Raw genomic sequence first — 25,850 nt, forward strand, 5'->3', positions numbered from 1 at the left:
AATCAAATGCAATTTAAAATGAAAATTGAAAAAATGTCTTTTTTTATTAGAACTTATACTTTTAAAGAAAGTAATATTTTACTTTATATTACGGTCTCTATAAATTTTATTCCTACAAAAGCATCCTTTGTTATAATCTTACAAAACTATAAGCCTACACAGTCAATCAAATATTGACAGGTAAAAAGAGGAGACCGGGAAAACCCGGTCCACAGTACCTGCCTTCTTGTTTTCTTGCATATTTATGGAATTACAGAAGATGTAAAATATTATTTTCGCTTTGGTCGGTGGCATAGTAATTGATTCAAAAAAATTGTTGCTTATGGTGTACAGAACTAGGTGTTATCTTTTATAAGTTTCCAATTGAAAAAAAGGGGAGGGGTTGCAAGAGCTGAAGAAACTTACTATCGACCAAACATCAAAGGTAAACCGAATTGAACCTTGCGTTGACAAAACATCCACCCCCCAGGCCTGTTGCTTCTAGATTTGTATGGTCCTGTAGCGCGTGTAGTAAGATACAACTGATTCCGTATATACATTTTTTAAATGTTTATATAGCCTTCCCTAATGGCGTTAGCTTGTTATCGAATTTATTCTCCAACACGGTTGCATACTGCGGAAAAATAACGCCATAAAGGAAAACTTTTTAGAACTCCAAAAGAAGAATTTTATGGTATCCGCCTGTTAGGTAATCTCGGGATTGGAAGCGGCGATGTTTTTACATGCATTGTACTAAAAGATCCTAAAATAGAATACCAAACAGTGAACATAGCCCCCCCCCTCCCCGACCAAGCCTCTTCAAGAAAAAAATATATCACAATAGAATTTTTACTAGTTGAAAAGGGTCGTAGGACGCCATGAACGCGTTGAACTCATTCTAATTTAGGAGTGGAACCTTGCGTTGACAAAACATCCACCCCCAGGCCTGTTGCTTCGATATTTGTATGGCCCTGTAGCGTTTGTAGTAGGATACAACTGAGTCCGTATATATCTTACATTTTTTAAATTGTTTATATGGCCTTCCCTAATGGCGTTAGCTTGTTATCGAATTTATTCCCCAACACTGTTGCATACTAGGAATAATAACACCGTAGGAACAATTTTTAGACTTCTACAATAGGAATTTTATGGTATCCGCCTGTTAGGTAAGCACGGGATCGGAAGCGAAGATGTTTTTACATGAATTGTACTAAAAGATCCTAAAATAGAATACCAAACAATGAACATAGCCCCCCCCTCTCCCCGACCAAGCCCCTTCATGAAGAAATATATCACAATAGAACTAACACTAGTTAAAAAGGGCCGTAAGACGCCATGAACGCGTTGAAATCATTTTCAAAACTAAGGACATCATCCTGCCTTCCACTATAGTAACCTCTATAAGCTTTTAACGTGGATTGTTACTATTCGAGACTGTAAATACGGTTAAAGAAGCTTGTACTGTTAAACCAAAGACGGATGATCAAAGAAATGTTGAAGGGAGTTTTTCCAAATATATCCAAAAAGAAAGACACCTGAAAAATAGTCCAATAGCAAGGCTTCGGACCAATTTTCCCGCGAAAATTTTTACCCTTGTACATGGTAACCATCTTGGAGTGACGTGTTTGATCTCGAACACGCCTTGACCCTAGTAAAAAGTATAAAATGAAGAGGTCGAGCCCCCAAAGGCACCACTTTCTCTCAAGCCAAAGTCAAAAATGAACCAGCAGCAACAACCCATGGACCTTTCTTCAACAGGGTAAGAAAAAAACTTTTTTAAAAAGTTATCTTTTTAAGAGAAGACTTAGAAAATCTTTCTCTACAGCTACGTCCACGGAGTGGACACTCCGTACTCCCCCTGTGAGTTCTCCGACTCACAGGGGTCGTACAGTTCCGGGACACCAGAACCCGACCGCCGACGCCCTCAGTGCGTCGTCGGGCCGCAGCGGCGACCGGACAGCCCAGCGTTATCAACGCCGCCACCTAGCCCATCGCCACCACCGAGTCCATCACTTCCCCCTACCCCACAGCCGACGCCCGAACCTCAACACTATTATCAACCTCTTCCGGCCATACACTATCCGTGGCAAGCCATGCCTCGGCCGGGAGAGGCTGACTTAAATGTCAATAGTGACTTGTAAGTGAACCTTTTATCTTTGGGGTAATATAACGCGAAATTATAATTTCTATTTATTCGTAGCCTCGTTTACCAAGTCCAATTGTACCTGGTGGTACTTTCGGAGGTCATTGGGGATGCTGATTATTTAAATGACCTGCTGAATCAGGTTCGGCAGGTCATTTATAATCATTCGATCTTCATCCCTGATGAGTAAGTATTTTTAAAAGGTTTTATTCCGTAGATATTTTAAACTAAATTTTTAAACCAAATTTTATAATTTTTATTACAGCCTCCTAGCCTTTAACTGCCGAGGGTTCCGGTAAGCTAAATACGTTTCTTATACATAATATTAACAAGTAATAACTAATTTTACTCTCTCTCTCTCTTCCTTAGTGTAACCCTCGAGCTAGGGCAGTTGGCCTTGTACCGCCGGGTACGTTTTTGGGGGTGCCGGCGCCTGCTGCACTAGTGTTCGAGAACTGGGATGACGTACTATTCGATGGGTTCTCGGCACTAGTGCAGATCCTCAGCCGGCCGTGAGGCGGCGGGGGGGGGTAGGGGGGCTAAAAAAAATGTTAAAAAATATTGTAAATTTTTTGAAAAAATAAATTCTGATTTGACCTTATATACTTTTCTTTATTTAAATTAAGCTTATATTTTTACCTTTCAAAGTTTAGTTTATTTTTCTAAACTCTAATTTCATAGACTTAAATAGTAAAAGGGAAAAAGATAGCTTAAAAATGTATGATATGTATTTAGAAAATATATAACCGTTTTTCGGTTCAATTCAATTTATTTTAAACATAAAATTAAATACAAATAAAATTAAAAATGAGTTAGTAAATGCATACGGGTTTTTAAGTATGTTATTTGACCCGAAATTACAGAAAATAAATTATAATTATAAAAATAGTTTTCAAGATTTTCTTCTTGAAGAACATTGTTGAATTTCGTCACGACCTGGTAAGACGTTATAAAGTTCGTGAAGTACCCAACCACGGCGTCAAATTTCTCGGGTTGACCATCCAAGCACGGTATGCGTTCATAATCCCCGTATAAATTATCATAGATGGCGTTATAAAACTCTATGAGTATATCTGCCATGTGTGTAAACACAATTTCATGGTCGCTTATCTTAATAAGATGCTCCTTTACAGCTCCCGAAATGCGATTCAGGGCCATTGTCTCCATACTGTTCAAAACAATAGACTCCTCCTTTAACATGTCTTTAATGTGACATGTGTTATGGTATGCCACAACCGTTGTCTTTTCATTGGGGTTATCGTTTAACACGATTTCAAAATTGTTAGTTTCGTGGGCGGCAGTCCAACCCGCTAATACGGGTAAACGTGGAATCAGCTTTTCCCATGTACTAGTGGAAATGGCGAAGCTTTTTAAAGATTATTTCCTACATAGCCGAACTTCGGGATCCAGCGTACCGTTTACAAATCCAGTTGTTAAGAACAACTCTTTAGATATATGGAATCTCCCGTTAATTTTACGTTCGTTAGTCACAACTATCTTCCTTTTGCCATTTTCCATCTTGTAAGTTTAAGGTCTTCTCGAATAATGATACTCGACTCTATTTAGTCAGGGGTTTTTATACTAAATTTCTTACAAAGCTATTACGAAATATTTATTGTCCTTAACTATTGCAGTGTTAGACTGTAAACGTATTTTTATGTCAAAGTTCTGAAACCAAAGATAAAGGTATTCCAGCATTCCCAAGATCAATAAAATAAATAGTACAAAAAATAGCTTTTAGGGGGTTCATCTCCAAGATCTTGCGTATTCTTGACAACCTTTGTGTACTTGACTTCATAACAACTCACAACATACAATGGGGATGGGGAGTGTGTAACAACCTCCCGTACCTAATGGTAACGGACCCTTCAGCGTGTAAGAGTGAGTTATTTTTACAATCATTTTATTATGCCCTCAAGATATTTATTGATCCCCTTCATCCCTTGGGTTGAGTATGCGGTTCACGGGTAGTTGAGCGGTTTTCAAAAGAGCGTTTTGGAATAAAGCGGTTCCCAAAACAGCGCTTTGCAAAACCGCGTACAAGCAAAACCGCGGTTGCTGTTTCAGCGTTTCTCAATACAGCGCTATTTCCCAAAACAGCGGTTGCTGTTTCCGCCCAAACTGTGATTGATAGGGAGGGAAATCTCTATTATATTAAGTATATAGGACAAAGAACAATATTATGCAAAAAGGAGTAGTGTTATATCGGAAGTAAATATAAAATATAATTTTTTGGAAAAGGAATATTATTTTGGGAAGTTAATGAAGATAAACAACAATATTTTGGAAAAGGCGTACTTTCGTACGCTCAAGATTTAAACGCTGTAATCAAAATGCGCTAAAACGATAAATGGCTATAATGGCAAACGCGTTTATGAAAAAGCCGTTTTGGACAATGCTGTTTTGATAACACGCCCAATCGATAACATACCGAGTATGCACCGTTAAGGTATGTATCCCAAATTCTTTATCGGTGTTAAATTAAACGTTTTTTTGTGAAACATAGAGTAATTTTGATAAATCTTAGTAGAATTTAACTCAACGTTTTTAACAATTTGAAATGTTTTTCAAACGACGTTTTTCGTGTTGGTAGAATGTAATCTAGAGGACTGATTTCGTGTCGGTGGTTTATTCAATTCACCATGCATTCCTATGGGATTTTAGAAATTCTAAATGATCTATTTTGTTTCGATAAAAAGTAACACCAATGATCAAAAACGTTTTGATTGTTTTTTTACTTCTAACACTAAATGCGTTGGGTACATTATTATATATCATAAAATTTTAAGGCAACTAAAGAAACAAAGTGAGTTGGATTAACTGAAGTCAGTACCTTTTCAAACTTTGTATGCAATTCTTTGGGAATTTAGGAAACCCAAATAAGCATTTTTGTATGTTAGAAAAATGTTGGGTACAATATTTCCTTCTATTGCTAGAAATCCAAGATTCATGCACTGACATTAGCTAAATAGCACTTTGTGTTGAACTTTGAACTTTTCGTTGGTGCTATATTCTGTTTTAGTATATAGGGATGTATGTCTTTTCTAAAGGTGTTAGTTAAAAGCTGTGTTTTTCCCTAGAACAGTGTAAATAGCAGTGAAATTCTAGTGTGAAACTATGTAAATGATTTGGCATTGTAAACATATACTTTGGTCTCGTGCTCGAATTGATTGACATTTCCTAAGAAATACTTAATTAGCTTAGTCTTTGTTATAGTATAAGATTGCTATACTATTTTCTGCGAAGAGGGGGGGGGGCGGATTCAATAGGTGATAAATTTTTATTTAAATAGAAAATAATTGGTGAAATTTTGCTAAATCAAAAGTTTTTTGGTGAAACATAGAGTAATTTTGATAAATGCTGTGCAAATTTATCGACACGTTTTTAACAATATGAAATGTTTTTCAATTGACGCTTTTAGTTTCGGTTAAATGTAATCGAGATGACTGATTTCGTTTCGGTGGGCTATTCGTTTTTACATGTATTCCTATGGGATTTTAGGAAATTCAAATGATCAATTTTGTTTCGATAAAATGTAACACAAATGATCAAAAACGTTTCGGTTGTTTTTTACTTCTAACACGAAATGCGTTGTGAATGATGCTTCTTTCAATACCGTTTTACATTTTCCACAAATTTTTGATTACGTTGCCGATAATTTTGATAAATATAGTATAGTCAATGCTTCGGTTTAATGATATATTGCGTTTCTGTTAACGCGACCAAGACAAAACTTGTTGAGACTTGTCCAGATAATGCCCTTGGGGGGGGGGGGGCAAACACCTAGAATCAAATGTTTGGTGGTAGAGTGAGTCACCAATTAAAGCAATAAATCCGAAAATAAATTATATTCCTAACAATACAACTGGTTCCCCCTTTAAGGTAATAAACCACCTGGTGGGTGGTCCAATTAAAGAATTGACCAAATAAATTCTTTTGTTCAAGTTCCGCCCCTTTTTATGGCCATAGACCCGTCTGAACGTGGTTACGTAAAAAGCCGATGGAATGTCTTAACACGTTGGTGTGAGTCATAAATCACTCAGATTCCATTGTTAACAATACAACAGGGTCGACCAAGCCCCCTTTTAAGGTGCTAAACCACCTGGTTGGAGGTCCACTTAAAGAAAAATAAATTCTATTGATAACAATGCCTGGAATCAAATGGCCCTGCCCCCCCACCCTATCTCAAAAAATCTAGACACGTCTGAAAGTGTTTACGTATCAATAAAAACAGATGGGGATAAATTCTTTTGTTATGTCCCAAGTTCGACCTCCTCCTCCCCCTTAATGTCATATAATATATACCTGTTGGGTGGCCAAAAGGGAATTTTGTAAACTGTAGAGTCATTTCACTTCCGAACTCTGGAGAGAAAGGTTGTTGACAAGATTAGTAAGAAATCACGTGTTTCCTCCGATGCACCTTACGTAATATGTAATTCTTTTTTCGTAACAATATCACTTAAAATATGTGCTAAATAGAAAATATATGAAACAGTCAAGTTATATTCGTGTATACTTTACGCGGAAATGTTAGGATCAGCATTTTATGATGCTTTAGTAGTACTGCTTCATTTTAACTAATTACCAGCTACCAAACTGTGCAAAAAACTGTTGTAATACCTCGTTTATGGTATTAAAATGTACTATTGTTTTAACTCAGTACCTTAATAGCCAATGCAAAACACCCTTGCTGTAGAACCGCATCGTAGCTTAATTGGTACCTTTTGCAATGTAAACCATATCTCAATTAAAACTAGTTCTTTAGTATGACATAAGCAGACATGGAGATACCTTAAAATCATACAGAGAATAGCATTACAGGACGGTGTAGAAAGGGTCTACTGAACCTATATAAATCATCCACTAAATGTATACAATATCCTACAATACCACTATGGGCACTACATACCTTTACCATCGCCAAGTCACGTCAGATCAATACACTAAGATATAAATTCAAATTTCGCGCCATCACCTTAATAATCAACTAAATCTCCCGCCACAACTAGGGGGGGGGGGCGTTACAAATCAAATTTACCGCCAACAATATCACGTGACGTCATCAATTTCACCCCCCCTAGCAATCCCCCCTACCCTCCGGCGCACCACCGCCTACAGAGAAGAACGAAGAGTGGGAGGTAATAAACCCGCTCCTCCTCACAGGACCACCGTATACCGAGAATCTCATCGGTATACGGTGGTCTATACTCTCTGTCTTTTAAGGTGTGAACCGAGGTTGTTGAAATCGTTTTGAATTAGCAATAAAGAGTGTTTCAAGACTAGTTGGACAAACGAGTTGTCGATTGATTCCCTTGCAAGTGTGAACATAGCTTAAGTATGGCACTACCTATACAAGTTTGTAATGCTAGAGACTTACTGTGAGCTAGTTCGAGAACGACAAGCCCTACACTCGGTTAATTTTGCAGTCCATCTTCCTATTCTTATCACTGACTTTCGTTGGAGTCGGCTGCTTCAAAAAACGCTCCTCCAGGCCTAGGCTTAGTGAAAATTTTCTATGCGGGATTTTCTTTGTAATCTTTCAATTTTAACAACAGTTTTTAACTGGATTATCTTATTGGACTATATTATTAAATTGTTTTATTCTGACCAAACATGCCTAAACACTGCATGGTGGACTGTAAATACCATGGAGGTGGTGAGAAACATGGTGATATGATTAACTGTGGGTTTTGTAGTACATGGTATCACTTAAAATGCATAAACCAACCCAAGGTCATACATGGCACCTTTTGGATGTGTACTACCTGCCTAGAAGAATTTATTACAATCAAGGAGACCTCATCAAATCTTAAGACAAACTGCGATGAAGAATTTGACTCGATTAAGGAAACATTAAGCGAACTCAAGACCGAACAACTGCGGAACACTAAGACCATCAAAGAACAGGCAGAGATGATTGAAACCCTATCTGATACCATAAAAAATGAATCTATTAAGTATGAGGCACTTATCAAGAAAGCTAACGATGAAATCAGTAAACTTAGACTCACTATCCAAAATACTCGCGACGCAAAGAGTGAGGGACCGAACGGCCAGATAAATACTATCCCTATTCTCGCCCATGCAAGGACCACCTACCCAAATCCAGAGATGGATTTGACAATGGAACATCGAGCAAACGCACAAGTAAATCCTTGGCAACTACAACACCCCCAGGCCTATCAAATAAAACCTTATACGGAAATACTCACAAAATAATTACCCAAACAAACGAATATCATCAAGCCTGGTACAAAGATTAACGCAAATAAGCCAACACAGAGACCATTAAATACTAACATGGGAAAAATGCCCAAAGAACAACTTAATTCCTGCCCCTTGAAGGTAACTCAAGAAAACCAAGATTATTTCATTGGAAATTGCCCAACAACAGCCACACCAGAGTTATTACAAACTTATCTTGATGTAGTAGGTATTAAAGTAACCGCACTACGCCCAACGTGGAAATCCAAAAACGATGAAACCAAAACAAAATGTTTTATTCTTCGCACCAACACCCCAATTCAAGTCATACAAAAGCCGTCTGTCTGGCCTATGGGCATCTCATGTCATAAATTGTCCTACAATACACAGGGTCCACCAGATAAAGTCTGGGGAGAAAATGTTGACGAATGCGCACTAGCACTCTCTAATAAAAATCATTTTAAATATTTATTATCAAACTGCCCTATGGAAATTGACTCTGATAAGATCAAACAACATCTTAGAGCTCTTGGACTAAAACATTGTGAAGTAACGTGTACTTCTGAAAAAAACCTATGGAATCAGTCTTTTGTGATTGAATGTGCAAAACGACAAGATGAAATTATATTGAACCTGGAAAATTGGCCCAGGCCATACAGGATAAGACGCTACCAGGAAAAGAAATCCTTAAGACGTATTACAGAACTACATCCTGAGAGTGATGAAGTTTGACGTCTTTCTTCTCCGAAAAGTTCCCCACAACAACCAATAATACAGCGGAGCATTCCTAGCCTACATTCCAAGCCTACATTCCAAGATAAAAGGATTAACTATAGCTCATCTGAATATTCGTAGCCTGCGACATAAAGTTAGCGAAGTAAGCATAAACCTTGAAAACCATTGTATTGATATTTTGGGCCGAACTGAAACTTGGATAAATCCTGATGAACTGGATACAAATTATTGCATTCCGGGTTACACTCTCTGGCGCTCTGATAGAGCAAGGGGACGTGGTGGTGGTGTCGCCATCTATGCAAAAGAAGATCTAACTATATTACATAAGAGCGTAGCTTCTCTGCCAGTTATAAGCGACTCCTCCCTCGAATCTATTCTACAGGGCCGGTAGGCCCTTGTAGATATGACATGACACCCTTCCGTAATGTTAAAGAAAAAGTCACACCTTTTAGGGTTAGCGTCCCATAGAAAAAGCATTAAAAATTTTTAGGTTTTTAAGGCAATTGTGACAGGCCATACGGAAAAAGTATAGCGAAGTTAGTTTTCGGAATACTTCTAAATTAACAAGCATTTATTAAATGGGAAACTTAGCTGTTTCGATTTTTAATTAATGAATTCTAATTTTTGTAATTTAACTAATTAGGATAGTACGTCAAAAAATTACTTTTGGGTCAGATGTCAGCCTAACCTTATAGCGCGCTTAAACCTATTTTCTTCATTTCGTTCTCGTTGACAACTAGAAGGTCCTAGGTTTGTGGGTGCTAACAAGTTACGTTGACTTATTGTAAATGTTGGCTTTCTTGCTGATTTTCCTAATTTCTTAGCAGTAGACTCCATGGATGAAGGATGCGCGTGCAAAACATTAGACGCTCTACAGGATGTGCAACTCCCTATACTAAAAAGTAGACAAGTCGATACTAGCGCCGCCTGGCTACCAGCGCTGGAAGCCCTCGCGGGAAAAATAAAAAATACAGGACATAAGAAAAAAACAACTGTTTTGCTTCTAGCAGACGACGCTAAGGAAAAAAAAATAGACGGTAGCGCGTGTTTTTTTCTCGTGTCCAGTATTTTTTATTTTTCCCGCGAGGGTTTCCAGCGCTGGTAGCTAGGCGGCGCTAGTATCGACTTGTCTACTTTTTAGTATAGGGAGTTGCACATCCTGTTGAGCGTCGAATGTTTTTCACGCGCATCCTTCATCCATGTAGACTCTAACAAATTACTTTGGTATTTCGTCCGAGCTTGAGCACCTTTATATGTATTTTCTAATTAACTGTAGCACCCTTAATAAGAAATAGGTCGTTATCAGGTCGAATTTTCGTCTAGAAAAGTAATTCAGGTAAATAATTACAGCTAATAGAGGTTTTTATATCTTTTGAAGTAAGTTTTTCGACGTTCTTTGCGGCCAAGGCTTAAGTTGTATAGACTAATAGCACTTCATGTTATTTCCCCATAGAGCTTAATACAGTCGAAGGCAGAGGGCTGCCATTACCCTATTTTAGTTACTCTGTGTAATTATAGTCTCATATAGTGTCTTTCCTCTTTAAAGATTATTAAAAAGGCTGATTTCCAGCTCTCATTTGTTTTTGAATCCTGTGTATAGTCTGCTCAATTTTATGCTAGAAACAGAGTCTAACCGGGTTAACCCTAGGTTTTTTATGCTGTATTTACCGTGTTCGCTTCCAATTTGATGTAAAATGGCATACCTATTCCGACCTATTTACCAAAATATTACCTACGAGAAAATTTTTAGAATTTTGCAGGGTTGGCAAAAATTGAGTTTTTTAAAAAAAACAAAAGTTGTGTTTTTTATTGTTTAAAACACGATTTGTTGTTTTAAACTGTTTTTTAAACAAGTAGAAAAAAACAGTAAAAAACACAAAAAAAACCTAGTTTGAAACATGTTTAAAATCACTCTAGCAGATCTAATAGTCTATATATTATACATCGCGGCTCTCCATTTAAGCCACTACTCCCGCTAGCGCAAGGCGCTTATTTTCACAGCCTGCTTGATTAAACAAAATGGTCTTGGTTTGGACCAAGACAGAAAAAACAAACTATGAGAGTGACGTTTATCAATTGACTGAAGATCCGACATTGCGATTTTTCTTTATTTATATTAATTTATTCCTTAATCACAATTTAATTCAATCAACTTATTTAATTGTTAATCGATTTATTCCCTCCAAATTAATTGAAAAATAACATATTTGAGCTTTTTCAAGAACAAATTAGATTTTCCGAAAATATTTTATGATATTAATTATTTTGAAGGGAGTGCGTGTTAAGCGACCAATACAGAATATGTGAAATATTCTACTGACTGTTTAAAAAGAGCAAGAGCTCCTTAAATTTAGAATTTCAAGGTGTAAGAAATTGTCCGTGTGGAATTAGAACCAGGGACCACTTGAACCCAAAGCGAGTATCATACAGCTTGACTAACAGACCACGAAAACGTCTTGAGAAAAAAAACACGAAAAGACGAAATCAAGAGCTCCTAAAATTTAGAATTTGAAGGTGTAATAAAGGGTCCTTGCCAGGGTTGGCAAAAATGTGGTAAAAAAAGTTGTGTTTTTATTGTTTAGAACACGATTTAAAATTAGATTTTCCGAAAACATTTTATCATGAAATTAATTATTTAAAAGGGGTACGTGTTGAGGGATCTATTTTGAATATTTGAAATGTTCTACTGACTGTTTAAAAAGAGCAAGAGATCTTTTCAAAACGAAAATGTAATTTTTAATAGCGCATACAAAATGAGGGTGATGGGTAAAATTGTTCATTTAACCCCAAATGTCCAAATGATTGATTTCTTTTGAGGCCACTATTAAGGAATTTTCGCTTCCATACTGCAGAGTTTCTTGGTCAGAACTCATACATTTGAAACTTCACCACCCCTTTCTACTTTGAAGGTGCTTCATGTTTTCCGTTTACGGATTAAGCCTATTAATTTTAGAACTGTCAAGGGCCTGGCTTTAAATATTACGCGTACTCACTTTAGAACAGTAAAATGTACCAACAGTGTAGAAAAACGTAGTTCCTTTACCTTAGGTAGACGACAAAATAAGTTATTCCAAATCAGATTATTGAATATCAGTCTTCAATACAGATTGGTAACGGATAAATCAACTGGAAGGGTTTCCAAACAATTAAAATAAGTTATTCCAAATCAGATTATTGAATATCAGTCTTCAATACAGATTGGTAACGGATAAATCAACTGGAAGGGTTTCCAAACAATTAAACACTCATATGAAACAGTCAAATTAGTGCAAGGTTTTGACTGAAGCTTATTATTTCTATTATTTAATATTTTCGCTCATTTTCAAATAAAACGAGTTAAAAATATTCGAAATTCCTCTCCATAAAAACATGTTTTAAACTGTTTGTTTAAAACGTTTTAAACAAATTAATGTTTTTTTTTCATGGCTGTTTAAAACAAGTTTTAAACCAAAGTTTAAAACAATTTGTTTAAAACTTGCCAACCCTGGAATTTTGTATCTCAATGAAATTAACTGGATAAGGATTGTCTAAGTCAAAGGGGGAATGTTGAAAATAGACGAATAATAGACTTAGACATAACCTTATCTAGTGGCATGTTGATAATAGACGAATAATAGACTTATAAATAATCTTATCTAATGTAAAATGTTCAGCCCCATTGCTTGATAGAATCGTCTACTTTACGGATTAGTGTGTGAACAATAATTTATTTAATTTTTAGTCTTGAATGAAAATCCGCCGAGGATAGTTATCTTGTTAAACCCAGTAAATTAATCAGTTCGTGTTCTATTTATGGTTTATACTAAATTACTAAGTAGAGTAATAAAGTTACAACAGTTATATATATCTAAATGGACCACAATTATTAAAAACTCCCACACCCCCTTTTTTTTCTTCTTTATTGAAGAACTCCCGATGCTCTTAAACGGAGGGTGAAGTAGAAAATAAAGTGATTTTTTATTGATTCTTCTACCAATTTTAAGACCAGTCTGCATAGTGAAACATTCAGGAAATACTTCCGAATGATTTTAAAATTCAAATTAGGTTCACATTTTAAGGATAATTTTAAAGGACTGGCGACCAATCGCGTAACACCCTGCCTTTTTGTTAACAAAATTCTCTTGACACGCTCCATGTCCCGCGCCACGATTGTTGTGATGAATTTCATTCAACACGGAACGTGCCACGATAATTTGGTTAACAAAAAGGCAGGGTGTTACGCGATTGGTCGCAAGTCCTTGTTTAAAATTATCCTTAAAATCTGAACCCAGTTTGAATTTTAAAATCATTCGGAAGTATTTCCTGGATGCTTTACTGTGCGGACTGGTCTTAAAATTGGTAGAAAAATCGATAAAAAATCACTTGATTTTCCACTTCACCCTCCCTTTAAGAGCGTCAGATCGCATTCTGAAGTCGAATAAACCAATGCGATAAAGTAGCGAGCCCCCAAACCAAACCCGGCCGTTTAAAATAAAAAAAAAGCTTGAAAATTTAAAACTTCAAACTTGCAAATAATTTCGACTTTCGGGTAAAGACTAAAACTAAAACTTTACAGGGGCCAAAGGATTAGAAAATGAAAGTCTTGACGTCAATCTGCTATGCACATACAGTGGGATTAGTTCTACGGGAAATCAATTTTGAGTCGAAAATGTTCTGTACTTCTAAAACATTTTGCCCTAACGCCCTTGCACAAGTGACGATGACGTCACGGAGAGGTATTACACTGGGCGTGTCTATCTGTGTGTCTGTCACCGCGTTGGCCACGGGGATCACGTAATCACAGCTGAATAATATAATGTTTTAAAATCTATTTATTTTTACTGGTATTATTAACATTTATATTATTTACACTTTTTTGGCCTAAATTCTGAGGGGGCTCAGCCCCCCCAGGTTCAAAAATCGAGGGGGCTTGAGCCCACCCTGCCCCCGGCTTCCGACGCCCCTGTACGTGAAGTTCATCCTTTTTTTAAAACAGACACTCGCACCAATAACTTGGTGGTTCAAGAAAACTTGTCAAATGAAACGCTGCGTGATTCATGTTTGGATTATACGTTGACTCTTCTTCTCATATATTAGGTTTCTTTTTAAATGGAGCTCATTTTGAAAAAACTTTCATTAACGCAAGATACTAATTCACTAATGCAAAATACATAAATGAAATCTAATTAACAAAAATTTAAGAAGTTCGTATAAGTTTTTAATGAATAACAGTGACTGGATTTCTTTCAAATTACAGTAATACTTTTTAATTCGTGTGACTACCATGCACTAGTATTGATTTAAGATCAGCTACCTGGCGTTGCCCAGTTGTTTTTAGGGATTTCGAACGAAATGTGGATAATATATAAACTAACTATTCTTTTCTAAACTCCAATTAAATATCTCCAAGTTTGTTGTAATGGGTTGATACATTTTTGTTACAGTAATTTGATAAAATATTTCATACGAAAGGATTTTCTTGTTATGTTGGAAGATGATATATTGGCTTTGTGTTAATAGGATAGGCCTAACACTGCCTTATTAAGCTAAAAAATATAATAAGGTAAAAACAGAAGTAAGATGAGACTAGAAGTAAAGAGCTTTAGCATTGGTAGTAGTAGATCCTGGCGCTAGTGAACAAATTTGAGGATTTTATGCCGCTTCCATCGCCCTTACACTAGAGAAAAAAAAATTGGTCGAGTTCCAAAAACATTTCCTACCCCCTTGCCCTCAACCTAAAGCCGCGGAATACGAACGCTGGTGCTTGAATCTAGTTCGGCCGTCTACCGCCGCGAGCGTCTCACGTTTTGGAGGGAAAATTCAACCGTTGAAGTGCTATCAAGAATATTAACATTCGCCAAGTGAAGAATTTGGTTACCTCAGTACTTCTAGTCTCATCTTACTTCTGTTAAAAATAATATCTGGAAATCTGGAAACCCAAATGACAAGAGGGGTAGCCTTGCTTTCGCTGACAAGTATACACACATTATACTGTATGTAGCACTTGTTTCGTGTCTAGTCATAGTTCACTTACATTTGATTGTAGGACGAATTTTAATAACTTGGTTGAAGTGCTTTATTAAATTTCCAAAAACTTTTACATATGAAAACTAATTTATTAAAAACAATTTATAATAAAACTAGCTTCAATGTAAAAAGTATTTCTTCCATACTCAAGGAAATTGAAATCAATAAGTTATAAAAAACAATTTATTGCCTTTTTCGGGAATCCTTTTTTTACGGTGATGGTAAATTTGGGAAACACCTGTGCTTAATGATTGTTCTACCAAATATAAATGGTCCTGCAGCGGTACACGCTAGCTGATACCAAGTAATAATACCGTTACCTCAGTGAACATTGTTCAGTCAACTGTACAAATCTAATTTAAGCACCGTTGTTTACAAGGTTCTGTAGATGGATCAGTCAATAAATGAAGTGATTTCATAAATGCGTTTATACATTTATATTAAAGTATTTGTTATAACATTTATACATTGTTAAATATTCGATCTTGTAAATTAATTGCTAAAAGCGGGATTTTGAGAATGGACATTGGAATTTCCACCGAATCTATCTGCCTAGTCGTTCCATAGTAACTGTCAAGCGTCTTGACAGTCCTCTTCAAAACGCATTGTACATCTCTTTAATTGTAATAAATATTTACCTCATATTCACTTTGGATCGTATAGTTTGCCAAATAAGTGACATAAGACCGCTTACACCATCCGGCCCTGGTTCAGAAAGAAAAGGCACCTGAAAATATAAATCCTTTTTCTATCGAACGTGTTCACACAAGAATTATTTCAACAATTTGATTTACATGTGTTGCTACTCCTTTCATGTGCATCTCGAAACAATCTTTAGTTAATCACTGAGGTAGCTGATCTTAAATCAATACAAGTGCATGGTAGTCACACGAAGAATTAAAAAGTATTACTGTAATTTGAAAGAAATCCAGTCACTGTTATTCATTAAAAACTTATACGAACTTCTTAAATTTTTGTTAATTAGATTTCATTTATGTATTTTGCATTAGTGAATTAGTATCTTGCGTTAATGAAAGTTTTTTCAAAATGAGCTCCATTTAAAAAGAAACCTAATATATGAGAAGAAGAGTCAACGTATAATCCAAACACGAATCACGCAGCGTTTCATTTGACAAGTTTTCTTGAACCACCAAGTTATTGGTGCGAGTGTCTGTTTTAAAAAAAGGATGAACTTCACGTAGGTTCTCGAAGAAGATCCTGTATAGTCATGTAAGATTTGTACTCCCTAAGATTGCATGTAGCAAAATTACAAAACATTTTAATAAACTTTATTATTTGATTTGGCAAAATTACGGTAGACCTATGCCTTGAAATGGTAATTTAAAAGCGGTATTTTTTAAATTTCCGACTTATATCTCTACATATAGGTCGTATTCAAATGAAAATATTTCCATGAATACGCGTATGACAGCTGGAGCAACAATGGCAAGTTACGTTGCCTCTATAATTGAAGAAACGTGTCATTCGATTTATTATTGCAGTTACCATTCTTTCTATGGCATATTTTACGTGATAAGATGAACATGAGGTGGATTTTTATTATTCAAACCTGTTTAGAACATTTCGGAAATTATATACAGAGAAACATAAACAAGAAGGGAAACAAAAATTTAAAGGTTTTTCTTAATTAATTAAATAAATATAATTGATATCAATTATTTTAATCGTCAGTAATTAACCTTAATTCTAGTTATGTCTTGTTAAGAAAGTTATTCCTAAAATCATTTTAAACATGGCTATTGTTGAAGTTTGAATTGTAGCATATGTCTCTTTTAAGAAGTTTTGGAAATTTAGGGTATATCGGCCATTAATTCACAGTAAATGATAAGAAAACCCGCGATTGAGTGAACCATTAGTGAAAGCCCTGCCATTGGAAGGCTAGCCAATGGCCGCGTACATTTTAACCCTAATAGAGTACGACGCGGTCCGGGTATTGCTTATACGTTAGTCCCGATTTGCCAACTGCGAACGTAGTGACAGACACACAGACAGAAACGTCCAGTGTAGTACCTCTCCGTGACGTCACCGTCACCGTCACTCTGAGAGGGAGAAACTGGTAGGCTAGCCAACTGGCACTGTCTCTAGCGGTGCTCTTTGGTGAGAGGGAGAATTCCCCTATTGCGACCTCGCCCCTGTGTGTTGGTTTCTGTATGAAATTTCCGAAATGCTCTAATATGCAGCTCAGGTAGCGTAAACCTAATTAAGTTAATTATTCTTTGATTCAGCTGTTCGGATGTGAAATTCATTGGCTTCTTTGATTTGGGTAGCATAACCTCTAATACAACCGGAACGGGAATTTTAGGGTCTTTGATACAAAATGTAAGAATGTTTTTTGGCTATGTAATAACCAGACTAGCTTTTTACGTATGGGTGGGTGTCTGTGTGTTCGTGGCCCCGGGTACTAGAAAAACAAGCGTGGTTAGAAAAGGATTATTTTGAAATAATAGGTAACAAAATACATTGGCTCTATCATACGAGTTTACAGCGATATCCTGACTTTGGATAGACGGAAACAAGTTTGTTGGGAGTCTTTTACAGGAAAGATCCACTTCCAGCTCCGGGAAGAATTTGTAATTAAGAAAAAAAAACCAAAAAAAAAACAACAATTGTGACAACTCTAAAGTACAGGTTTAATTTTTGAACATTTGTATCGAAACCGATTTATCGAAAAGTTTTTATAGTCAAAATTTTTCCTTTTACCGAGGGTTTTATGGGCTGGCGCAGATTAATGGGGAATGGGATACAGTACCTAGAATGATATTCATTTTCAGGCGGAAACGCAATCTTGAATAAGCGCGTAAACCTAAGAACTAAATACACCCCAACTGTAGAAACTTTTCGTACATTAGCTTTGGGAGTTAGAAAAACATGGTATCGATCTACGTTAGCAGGTACGGAACTCACATGTCATCCCCACCCCAACGACGCCTAGCTAAACATCTTAATTTGCGTGACTTGTCGTCCAAGACTGATTTCCGAAGCTAAAAAAAAATTGGTGATTGAAACTAATTAGTTGTCCTTTTTCTATAGGAAACTCAGTTCAGCGTATTTCCCATATACTTGAATCAAGAAGGCGTGGAATATCTTGATTATACGACGACCGTATCGCATGAAGAATGGGTTATATTTACCGGACCTCCCAAATTGTTTCACTCAGATTATTTAGGCGCCCTATATTCTTATAAAATTTCAGTTAAGAAACAATAATATTAAATTGTTATAACGTACTTGATAAAATAGGGAAAGCTCAGGACTACTAACACATTGAACAATGTTAAATCTCATAAGAAAGTAGTGTAGGCTGACCATTTGCACCTGAACAGTAGTATAACCAGAACCACAGTCACGCCTTTATAATGCGTAATTATTGGACTTAATCATACATCTTTATCGTATAGCTTTGGATTTCCGTAATTGGTGCTTTGTTCTCATTTTCCTTGGTTTGGAGTATATTTCTGGCAATTTGGAAAAACTGGAAATTTCAACTTTCCTCATTTGCATACGAGTTTCAAAAATGTCTATTTATGTCGTTCAAGTCTCTAATTAATCAGGGTGAGTTGATTGATCGTCATAGAATTCAAATTAGAAAATAAAATAGTTTTTAATCAGGCATAGATTTAATTTTAGAAGTAGGAATGGATAATAGAGTAATGTAGGCGCGCGTCGAAGTCCCGGACCCCCATTTCACGGAAAGGGGGGATATGAAAGTAGAGGCGGGAGGGTCATAGCGACAGAGGTAAAAAGGAATTACGTATTTTTCGCCGTCCCCGTCAGCAACGTCATCAAAACGTAGTTTAAGTGAGCCAATAAGAAAATTTAAGCTTTTCGTTACGTGTTGGAGGGAGGGGCTCTATACTGGGCTATGAGTCGGACTGAAGTGTATAATAACCGTTCTCCATTCCTACTTCTTAAATTAAATCTTTCCCTGTTTTAATCAAAGTCACGAGAAAAACATTGATTCTCCTCGCTTATGATTCTGATTAATTTCCACTTTTCATTCTGATCTGTAGAATTATTTTTGTATTATAAAACTAACCTAACGAGAACCTGGTTTAATAAAGAGATAGAATTTTGTCATCTAATTTTTGTCGCATCATTTCTGGCTCTGTGAACCTCAGCCTTTTAAGCTAATCGGTTACAACCTTTAGGTTTGTTCTATCAGAGGTGGTCCCGGCTCGGACACACTCTCAACTATTTCAGTTTTCAATGTACATTGAACTTTTGGAGTCTATTCAAATTATTAACGTGTTGAAATAAAGATAGTGCTTTTCACCCTGTGAAAAGATCGAAAACTTCAAAATACTACTGGTAAGATGACAAAAAGTTTAATATGTTTTCCCTACGGCAGTTAAAAGAGTCGTGGTGTTTACGTTAGCGCAGTTGTTACCAACAGTGGATTTTGTTAATTTATAAATATAAGTAACAGTGGTGCTAATTAATCCAGGAGGACAGTGTCGTTATGTAATTTAATTAGTCAAATAATTTCCATGTTTACATCAGCGCAGATTTTTCCAACGTAACCACGTCAGCAACGGAGGGTTACGTTGTTCGCTATCTCCACAGTTCACATTGCCGTTTGTTTATTCGTCTAAATTGCTATGAATTGTTTAGGTATTTAATTTAATTACTGTTATTGAAGCCAAAGTTGCTAAACTATAGAATCACATCATTCATTAACAAATAGATGATCTTTATGTTACCGCAAATTTAGCACGTGGTATGATAAAAATTGAACACATTGTGTTGGCAAGAATTAAAAACTCTTCTAAAATTTACAATTAAGGTGATTTGAAACTCATTTTCTAAGCTAGATCAACACTGCCAAACCTCAATCCTTCATTAATTTCAACTTAATTATGTATAATTAACGTGAATTTAAACATGAAATATACATATTTGGATGAGAACTCGAGTAACTTTGAAATAAAATACTTAATTAAGATTAAAACTGCACAAGCTGTTAGTATAGCCCCATGTTTTCTATCTCATACTTAGTTAATTTAAATTATCTTTAAAGTACCTTAATAGGCGCGAAATTCGAAAGTTTAAGGTAAAATAAAATTCAAAACCCGCTAAAAATTGCAATTAAGGTTAAGTATATATTGAAAGTCATTTATAACCTAAATGTACACTGCCGAAACACAATCCTACGTTAATTTTAAATCAATTAAATATAATTAACGTGAAATTAAACCAAAAATATTCATTTTTTGGATTAAAAGCTCAAATAACTTTTAAATAAACTCTTTAATTAAGATTAAAACTACCCAAGCCGTTGGTAAATCCCAATGTTTTCAATTTCACACTTAGTTAATTTCAACTATGTTTAAAGTACATTAATTGTCGCGAAATTCAAAAGTTTAGGGTAAAATAATGACTGTGGCAAAAATGTTAAACTGCACTAAACGTTCCAATTAGGGCAAAAAATTCCAATAAATCATAGTTTTAAGCTTAATCGACTCTCCCGAACTGCGCTCAAATTAAGATTAAAACAACACAAGTTTTTCGCACAGCCACAGATGTTTCCTATTTCACTTTCGAATTAATTTAATTCTTCATTATAATACATCAAAAGCGTATACATATTTTAGAGTAATTGCAATTAAAGTTAATATTTCATGGAAACTTGTATTATAAACTAAGTCCACACTAGCTAAACCGTTAAATTAAACGTAATCAAGTATAATTAATGTGAAATTAACCCAAAACACGGATGTTTTTGGTAAATTCATGGATACCTTATAATTAAACTAACAAATTATAATTGAAACTACACTTATCTTTCACACAGCCTCCATTTTCCTGTTTAATTCTTACACTTAAATAAATTGTCATTTAAAATCATTTTTCCCATATTGAAAAGAGAGCTATTGAAAAGGCGCGAAATTTAAAAGTTTTTTTGGTGGGAGGGGGGTACAGTATGTGTGCCTTTTTAACAGGAGTATTATTACAATTGTAACACTACAGATCTTGTATTTCTAATGGAACCGGCAATACCGCAACGCTGAGCCGAAAAACCAGGATGGTAATTGTTTGGACCTATCGGGTGAGGACATTGGAGCACCAAAAACATACCGCGGTGTCACTTGTTGAACGTTAAAGCGACCTTCACCACTTTAAATCCCATGACTTGCTCAATCTGGCAATCTTTGAAAACTCAACTTTAAGGTACTTCCGGTCCCTTTTGATGTACAGGGTCTTCAGTGTAGGAGCTAAGTAGTAGAATTGCAGTAGTTAGTCTCGTTTCCTAGCAAAATGCCAACCTATTCCAACCAGGACAAATTGGACAGGATGTTTATTTTGGGTGAAGGTCGCAGTAACGTTCAACTAAAGGCAGTGCTTTATGCCGAACGGTTTCCACACCGACAACATCCGGTGCGAAGCACCTTTTCCGACATTGGAGAGCACCTTCGTGATTTCAGTAGTGCAATATCGTGAACGTAGAAGAGACTGTATAGTCTTTAATGAGGATAGAGATTTTGACCTCGTAGCACGTTTTGAAGCCAACTCATGCTAATAGTAGAGCGGTGGAACAAGAAGTTGCACTAAGCCATTCTACTGTTTGTGCCAGTTTACAAGGGCATCACTACCGGCATTATCATACCCCCTACATCAAGCCTTAACGGACGAGGATTTCCTAAGACGGCAATACCATTAGTCTTACCATTGGTCATGAGTTTACTGCTTGCAAATGTATTTCAAGACATGGACAGTCGTCTGGAAGAGTGCCTCAACCACAATGGTAGAAACGTCGAATATTTACGTTGAGGTGATAATAAACAGTTAAGAGGTTGTAATTTGAGGCTAATCGTAGGACAGTTCTTTAAAATATTTTGTTGCATTCATGCATATTCTCCTGTATTCTTTTTGTACCTTGTCACTCGTTGTCACTTGCATACAATAAAACATGAATTCTAAACATTTATTTACACCCTGTATAATTTAGTATGACACCACCTGTTGGCAGTATTGGGGGTTGTACATAAAGGAAGCTGTTGGTCTGATCTCGACACCACTGTATATGTATACAGTGTACGAAACAAATATTTTTCTTCCAAATACCGTCGTTTTTAAACTTCTTTCATTAATAAAGTGCAACATTATATGCTTATCGAAATCAATGTTATTGGATATAAGTTAAATGTAATTAACGATACTGAAGTACTTCTTTAAAAAATTAGAAATAGATCAACCCCAAATGTATGACGGTAAAGCAAACATAATTATTCAAAATTTAATTACATTAAGACTGAAGTACAGATATTATAAAAAACGTCTTGGTTTGGACCAAGGCGGAAAAAAACAAACGATATGTGTGAGGTTTATCAATTGGCTGAAGTTTCAGATATTGCAATTTTTTTAGTTATTTTTATCCATTTAATCCTTAATCAATATTAAATTCAATCAACTGATTTTACTGTTAATCGATCTATTCACTCTAAATTAATTGAAAAAATTACTTATCTCCGCTTTTTCAAGAACAATTCCATTTTCCGAAAACATTTTATCATGCAATTAATTATTTTGAAGGGAGTACGTGTTGAGGAATTTAATATTGAATATTTGAAATACTGTGTCTAAAAAGACCAAGCGAACTTTGACATAATTCGAAAGGAAGATGTAAATATTTAATAGTGGATGCCAAACCAGGGTGTTGCACGAATTCATACATTTAATTTCGTATATCGAAATGCTACATTTCTAATGTCGCGACTATGAAAGAAAGGTTGCACTGCAATTTCCCTCTTCGTACTTTATACTTTCTTGGGGGGGGGGTTAAGTGTGACCTTCTTCGTTTAACTGGTAATGAATGGGAATGAATATAACAAGCCATTGCTACTGAAACGTATTTCTTTCTATGTAATCTTTACCTATACCTTTAGTTATATTTATACTGATATTATATTTTTCCAGTGCTACCTACTAACAAAAACCACACAGGATAAACGATGTTGCTTTGTCTTAAGTATACGGCATTCGTTTATTAACTAGTCTGAACAAAATAAATTTAAATGCTCATATTTTTTTTAACATCAGTCTTCTTAGCAACTTACCGATTTAAGTTTTTTTTTGAGGCAAACTTGAAAATTTGTCAAGCCAGCAACAATTAAAACTATGTCCGTCAAGGTGCTTACACGAAATCCCTTCAAAATAATTAATTTCATGATAAAATGTTATCGGAAAATGTAATTGTTCTTAAAAAAGCGTAGATATGTAATTTTTTCAATTAATTTAGAGGGAACAGCTCGATTAACAGTAAAATCAGTTGATTGAATTTAATATTGATTAAGGATTAAATGGATAAAAATAACTAAAAAAATTGCAATTTCTGAACTTCAGCCAATTGATAAACCTCACACATATCGTTTGTTTTTTCGGCCTTGGTCCAAACCAAGACGTTTTTTTATAATTTTTTTTGCGGTTATCCGTTCGGTTCCGAGGTTAAGAACGAAAATTTCTTCTTAAAATTTTTCTCTGCTATTACTTTCGGTGGTACCCCGTGATAAGTGTAAGCAACCCTTTCTTGAGCAAGTTAGTAGTGTGTGACCTTGAAAAGAGTGCTAGGTTTCATGAAGCCCTTTCTTGAGCAAGTTAGTAGTGTGTGACCTTGAAAAGAGTGCTAGGTTTCTTGAAGCCCTTTCTTGAGCAAGTTAGTAGTGTGTGACCTTGAAAAGAGTGCTAGGTTTCATGAAGCCCACTCCTAAGTACGCTATTCAACATAGCGTACCTAATTAGTTACGAGTGAAGTTTCGGGTGAGGCCCCCAAAAAATGCCATTACTCCCTCACTGTAATTTTTTGGAGAAAGGAATGTTCCCCTTTTTGGTCACTTTGAACCATAACAAATTTTATTTCATTTTCAACATTTAGGTTTCTTAATTTGTTGATTTTAATAAGGATTAAATTTTACAAATTTTACATTTTACTGCTCAGTTTTAACTGGCGTTGCCCAACATCCCATCCCAAACATTCGCCCACTAACATTTATTCACGAATACCGATTTCGATAAGTTGCAACATTAACCTAATCTTTAATCTAAATGCAACCTTTCGATTGTTTGAAGAATGAAGCAAACTGTCGGTGTTCCTTATTAGTTTTGAGCTACTTATCGCTGTCAGTTTACCGTTAGTATCGGTCAGTTGTTTCAACACACTAAATCGTAACATGTTGTTTTACATTGATGTTCTTTATGAGTCACCAACTGTACAACTTTCTACTCCTTAAAAATTTACTATAAATCCTTAAAAATTTACTCTAAATTATTTACTATAAAAAATTTACTATAAAATTATTTTTTTTTGTTTTAACTGGCAACCACTACTTCGCATTAATCATCCTTATCTTGAACTTAATTCCTACTGTTTTAGACGAAGTCAACATGATGTGACTTATGCAAACTAGCAAGTGTGAGGTTCAAGTAACTTCCAAATGGGTTGGCGTACGACAAAATGTCATACCACAGTTTCGCCTTATATTGGCCCCAGGAACCCAAATGCTTTCGCTCCTACGTCCATTTCAGATACACCCTGTATATCTTATTCTTACCTATTATGCGCTCTATTTACATTAATACTTGTAATAATAACAAACATTTTAAACCGTGGATTTTGATGTTCGCGTCTTCGCTAAGGATCGGGGAGGGGGAGGCTTGCAAAGTTAATGTTTATTTTAATTTTATTTATTCATCTATTTATTCGGATGGGAGAGTAAATTGAATTTTTTTAACTGTTAAAGTGGCGAATACAAAACTTGCGGTAACCTACTCTTTAATCTTTGGCAGAAATAATATAAGAAACCTCCCTACGGGAGGGAAGTATACAAGGCGCCATAGGCATAACGTTAAAACACGCGAGATATCCTCGAACCGCTAAATACCATATTCAGACACTATTGCTCATGGACAAGGTACGGTAGATCTTAGTCCTTTGATATGGTCGTTGGAAAGGGAAAGAGCAAAAAGCGCTTCAAACTAGTGTAGTCTGCTTAGCCGTCTGTCGTAAAGAAATAAAAGATTCCTGATTTTGCTAATAAATATTCACATACGGTTATTTCGGAACGAAAATCTAGTTTGTTTTGAAGCCAAGAAGAAGATGAAAATTATCAATGCAGGAACAAAATTTCGAGATAGATAATAACACCATTTTAAAATCTATCTATGTATAGTGTTAGTCATATACCTTGGCAAGGCAAGGGATTAATTCAAATTTTATGCAAAGACGTATGAAAATCCCATAATCGAGTCACTGCCTGTTTATTAATGATTGATTATCATCAAAATCTAAAAATGATGCATGAATTATTTCATTGGAAAAGTTTAAAATTACAATGAGTCTGTGAAATTGACTTTACTTAATCAGCCGACGCAATCGCGAGATCAGAGAATGTATTCCTACGCTCTACGCCGCGAGGCCCTATTTTTTAAACTTTGTTTACGGCCGTATAAGTGCGCGGGGACATTCGCGGTACGAGAATGTATCGAGAAAAAATCGCCTTTGTATACTTTCCTACCGAAGGGAGGTTTCTCATATTAATTTTGTCTTTGGTTATTATAATATTAATCTGAAACCATATGTATTGTGTAAACTTATCTCTATTAGTTCTTCTATTTTGAGCAAAAATTCGAGATAATTTACGGTTAATAAACAAATTAACAACTGAAATAATTGGCGGCGGTAATCGTAGTATAGAAGCAGACGACTGCTTAGATTGCCGAGTTAAAAGGTAATAGGGGGATACGGAAATGAGAGAATTGCTTCGATTCC

At 35.7% G+C, this 25,850-nt stretch overlaps 1 protein-coding gene across 1 annotated transcript; it reads left to right on the plus strand.

Moving 5' to 3' along the window:
• Positions 1–1,595: 1,595 nt before the first annotated feature.
• On the plus strand, positions 1,596–2,421 carry LOC149640919 (uncharacterized). Its single transcript, XM_089850542.1, has 4 exons — positions 1,596–1,738; positions 1,805–2,116; positions 2,180–2,308; positions 2,388–2,421. Exons 1-4 carry the CDS (start codon positions 1,698–1,700, stop codon positions 2,419–2,421), a joined length of 516 nt encoding a protein of 171 aa, XP_089706668.1. The 5' UTR covers positions 1,596–1,697.
• The last annotated feature ends 23,429 nt before the right edge of the window (positions 2,422–25,850 follow it).

Source organism: Phalangium opilio, unplaced genomic scaffold (assembly GCF_054372755.1).
Source record: "Phalangium opilio isolate 3A_F unplaced genomic scaffold, DU_Popi_V2 ptg000092l_1, whole genome shotgun sequence".
In the NCBI taxonomy this organism is placed as follows: domain Eukaryota; kingdom Metazoa; phylum Arthropoda; class Arachnida; order Opiliones; family Phalangiidae; genus Phalangium; species Phalangium opilio.

Coding starts and splice junctions, on each gene's coding strand:
- LOC149640919 (XM_089850542.1), top strand. CDS start 1,698: ATGAACCAGCAGCAACAACCCATGGACCTTTCTTCAACAGG. Junction 2,117..2,179: donor TTAAATGTCAATAGTGACTT/GTAAGTGAACCT, acceptor ATTTATTCGTAG/CCTCGTTTACCAAGTCCAAT. Junction 2,309..2,387: donor TCGATCTTCATCCCTGATGA/GTAAGTATTTTT, acceptor TTTTTATTACAG/CCTCCTAGCCTTTAACTGCC.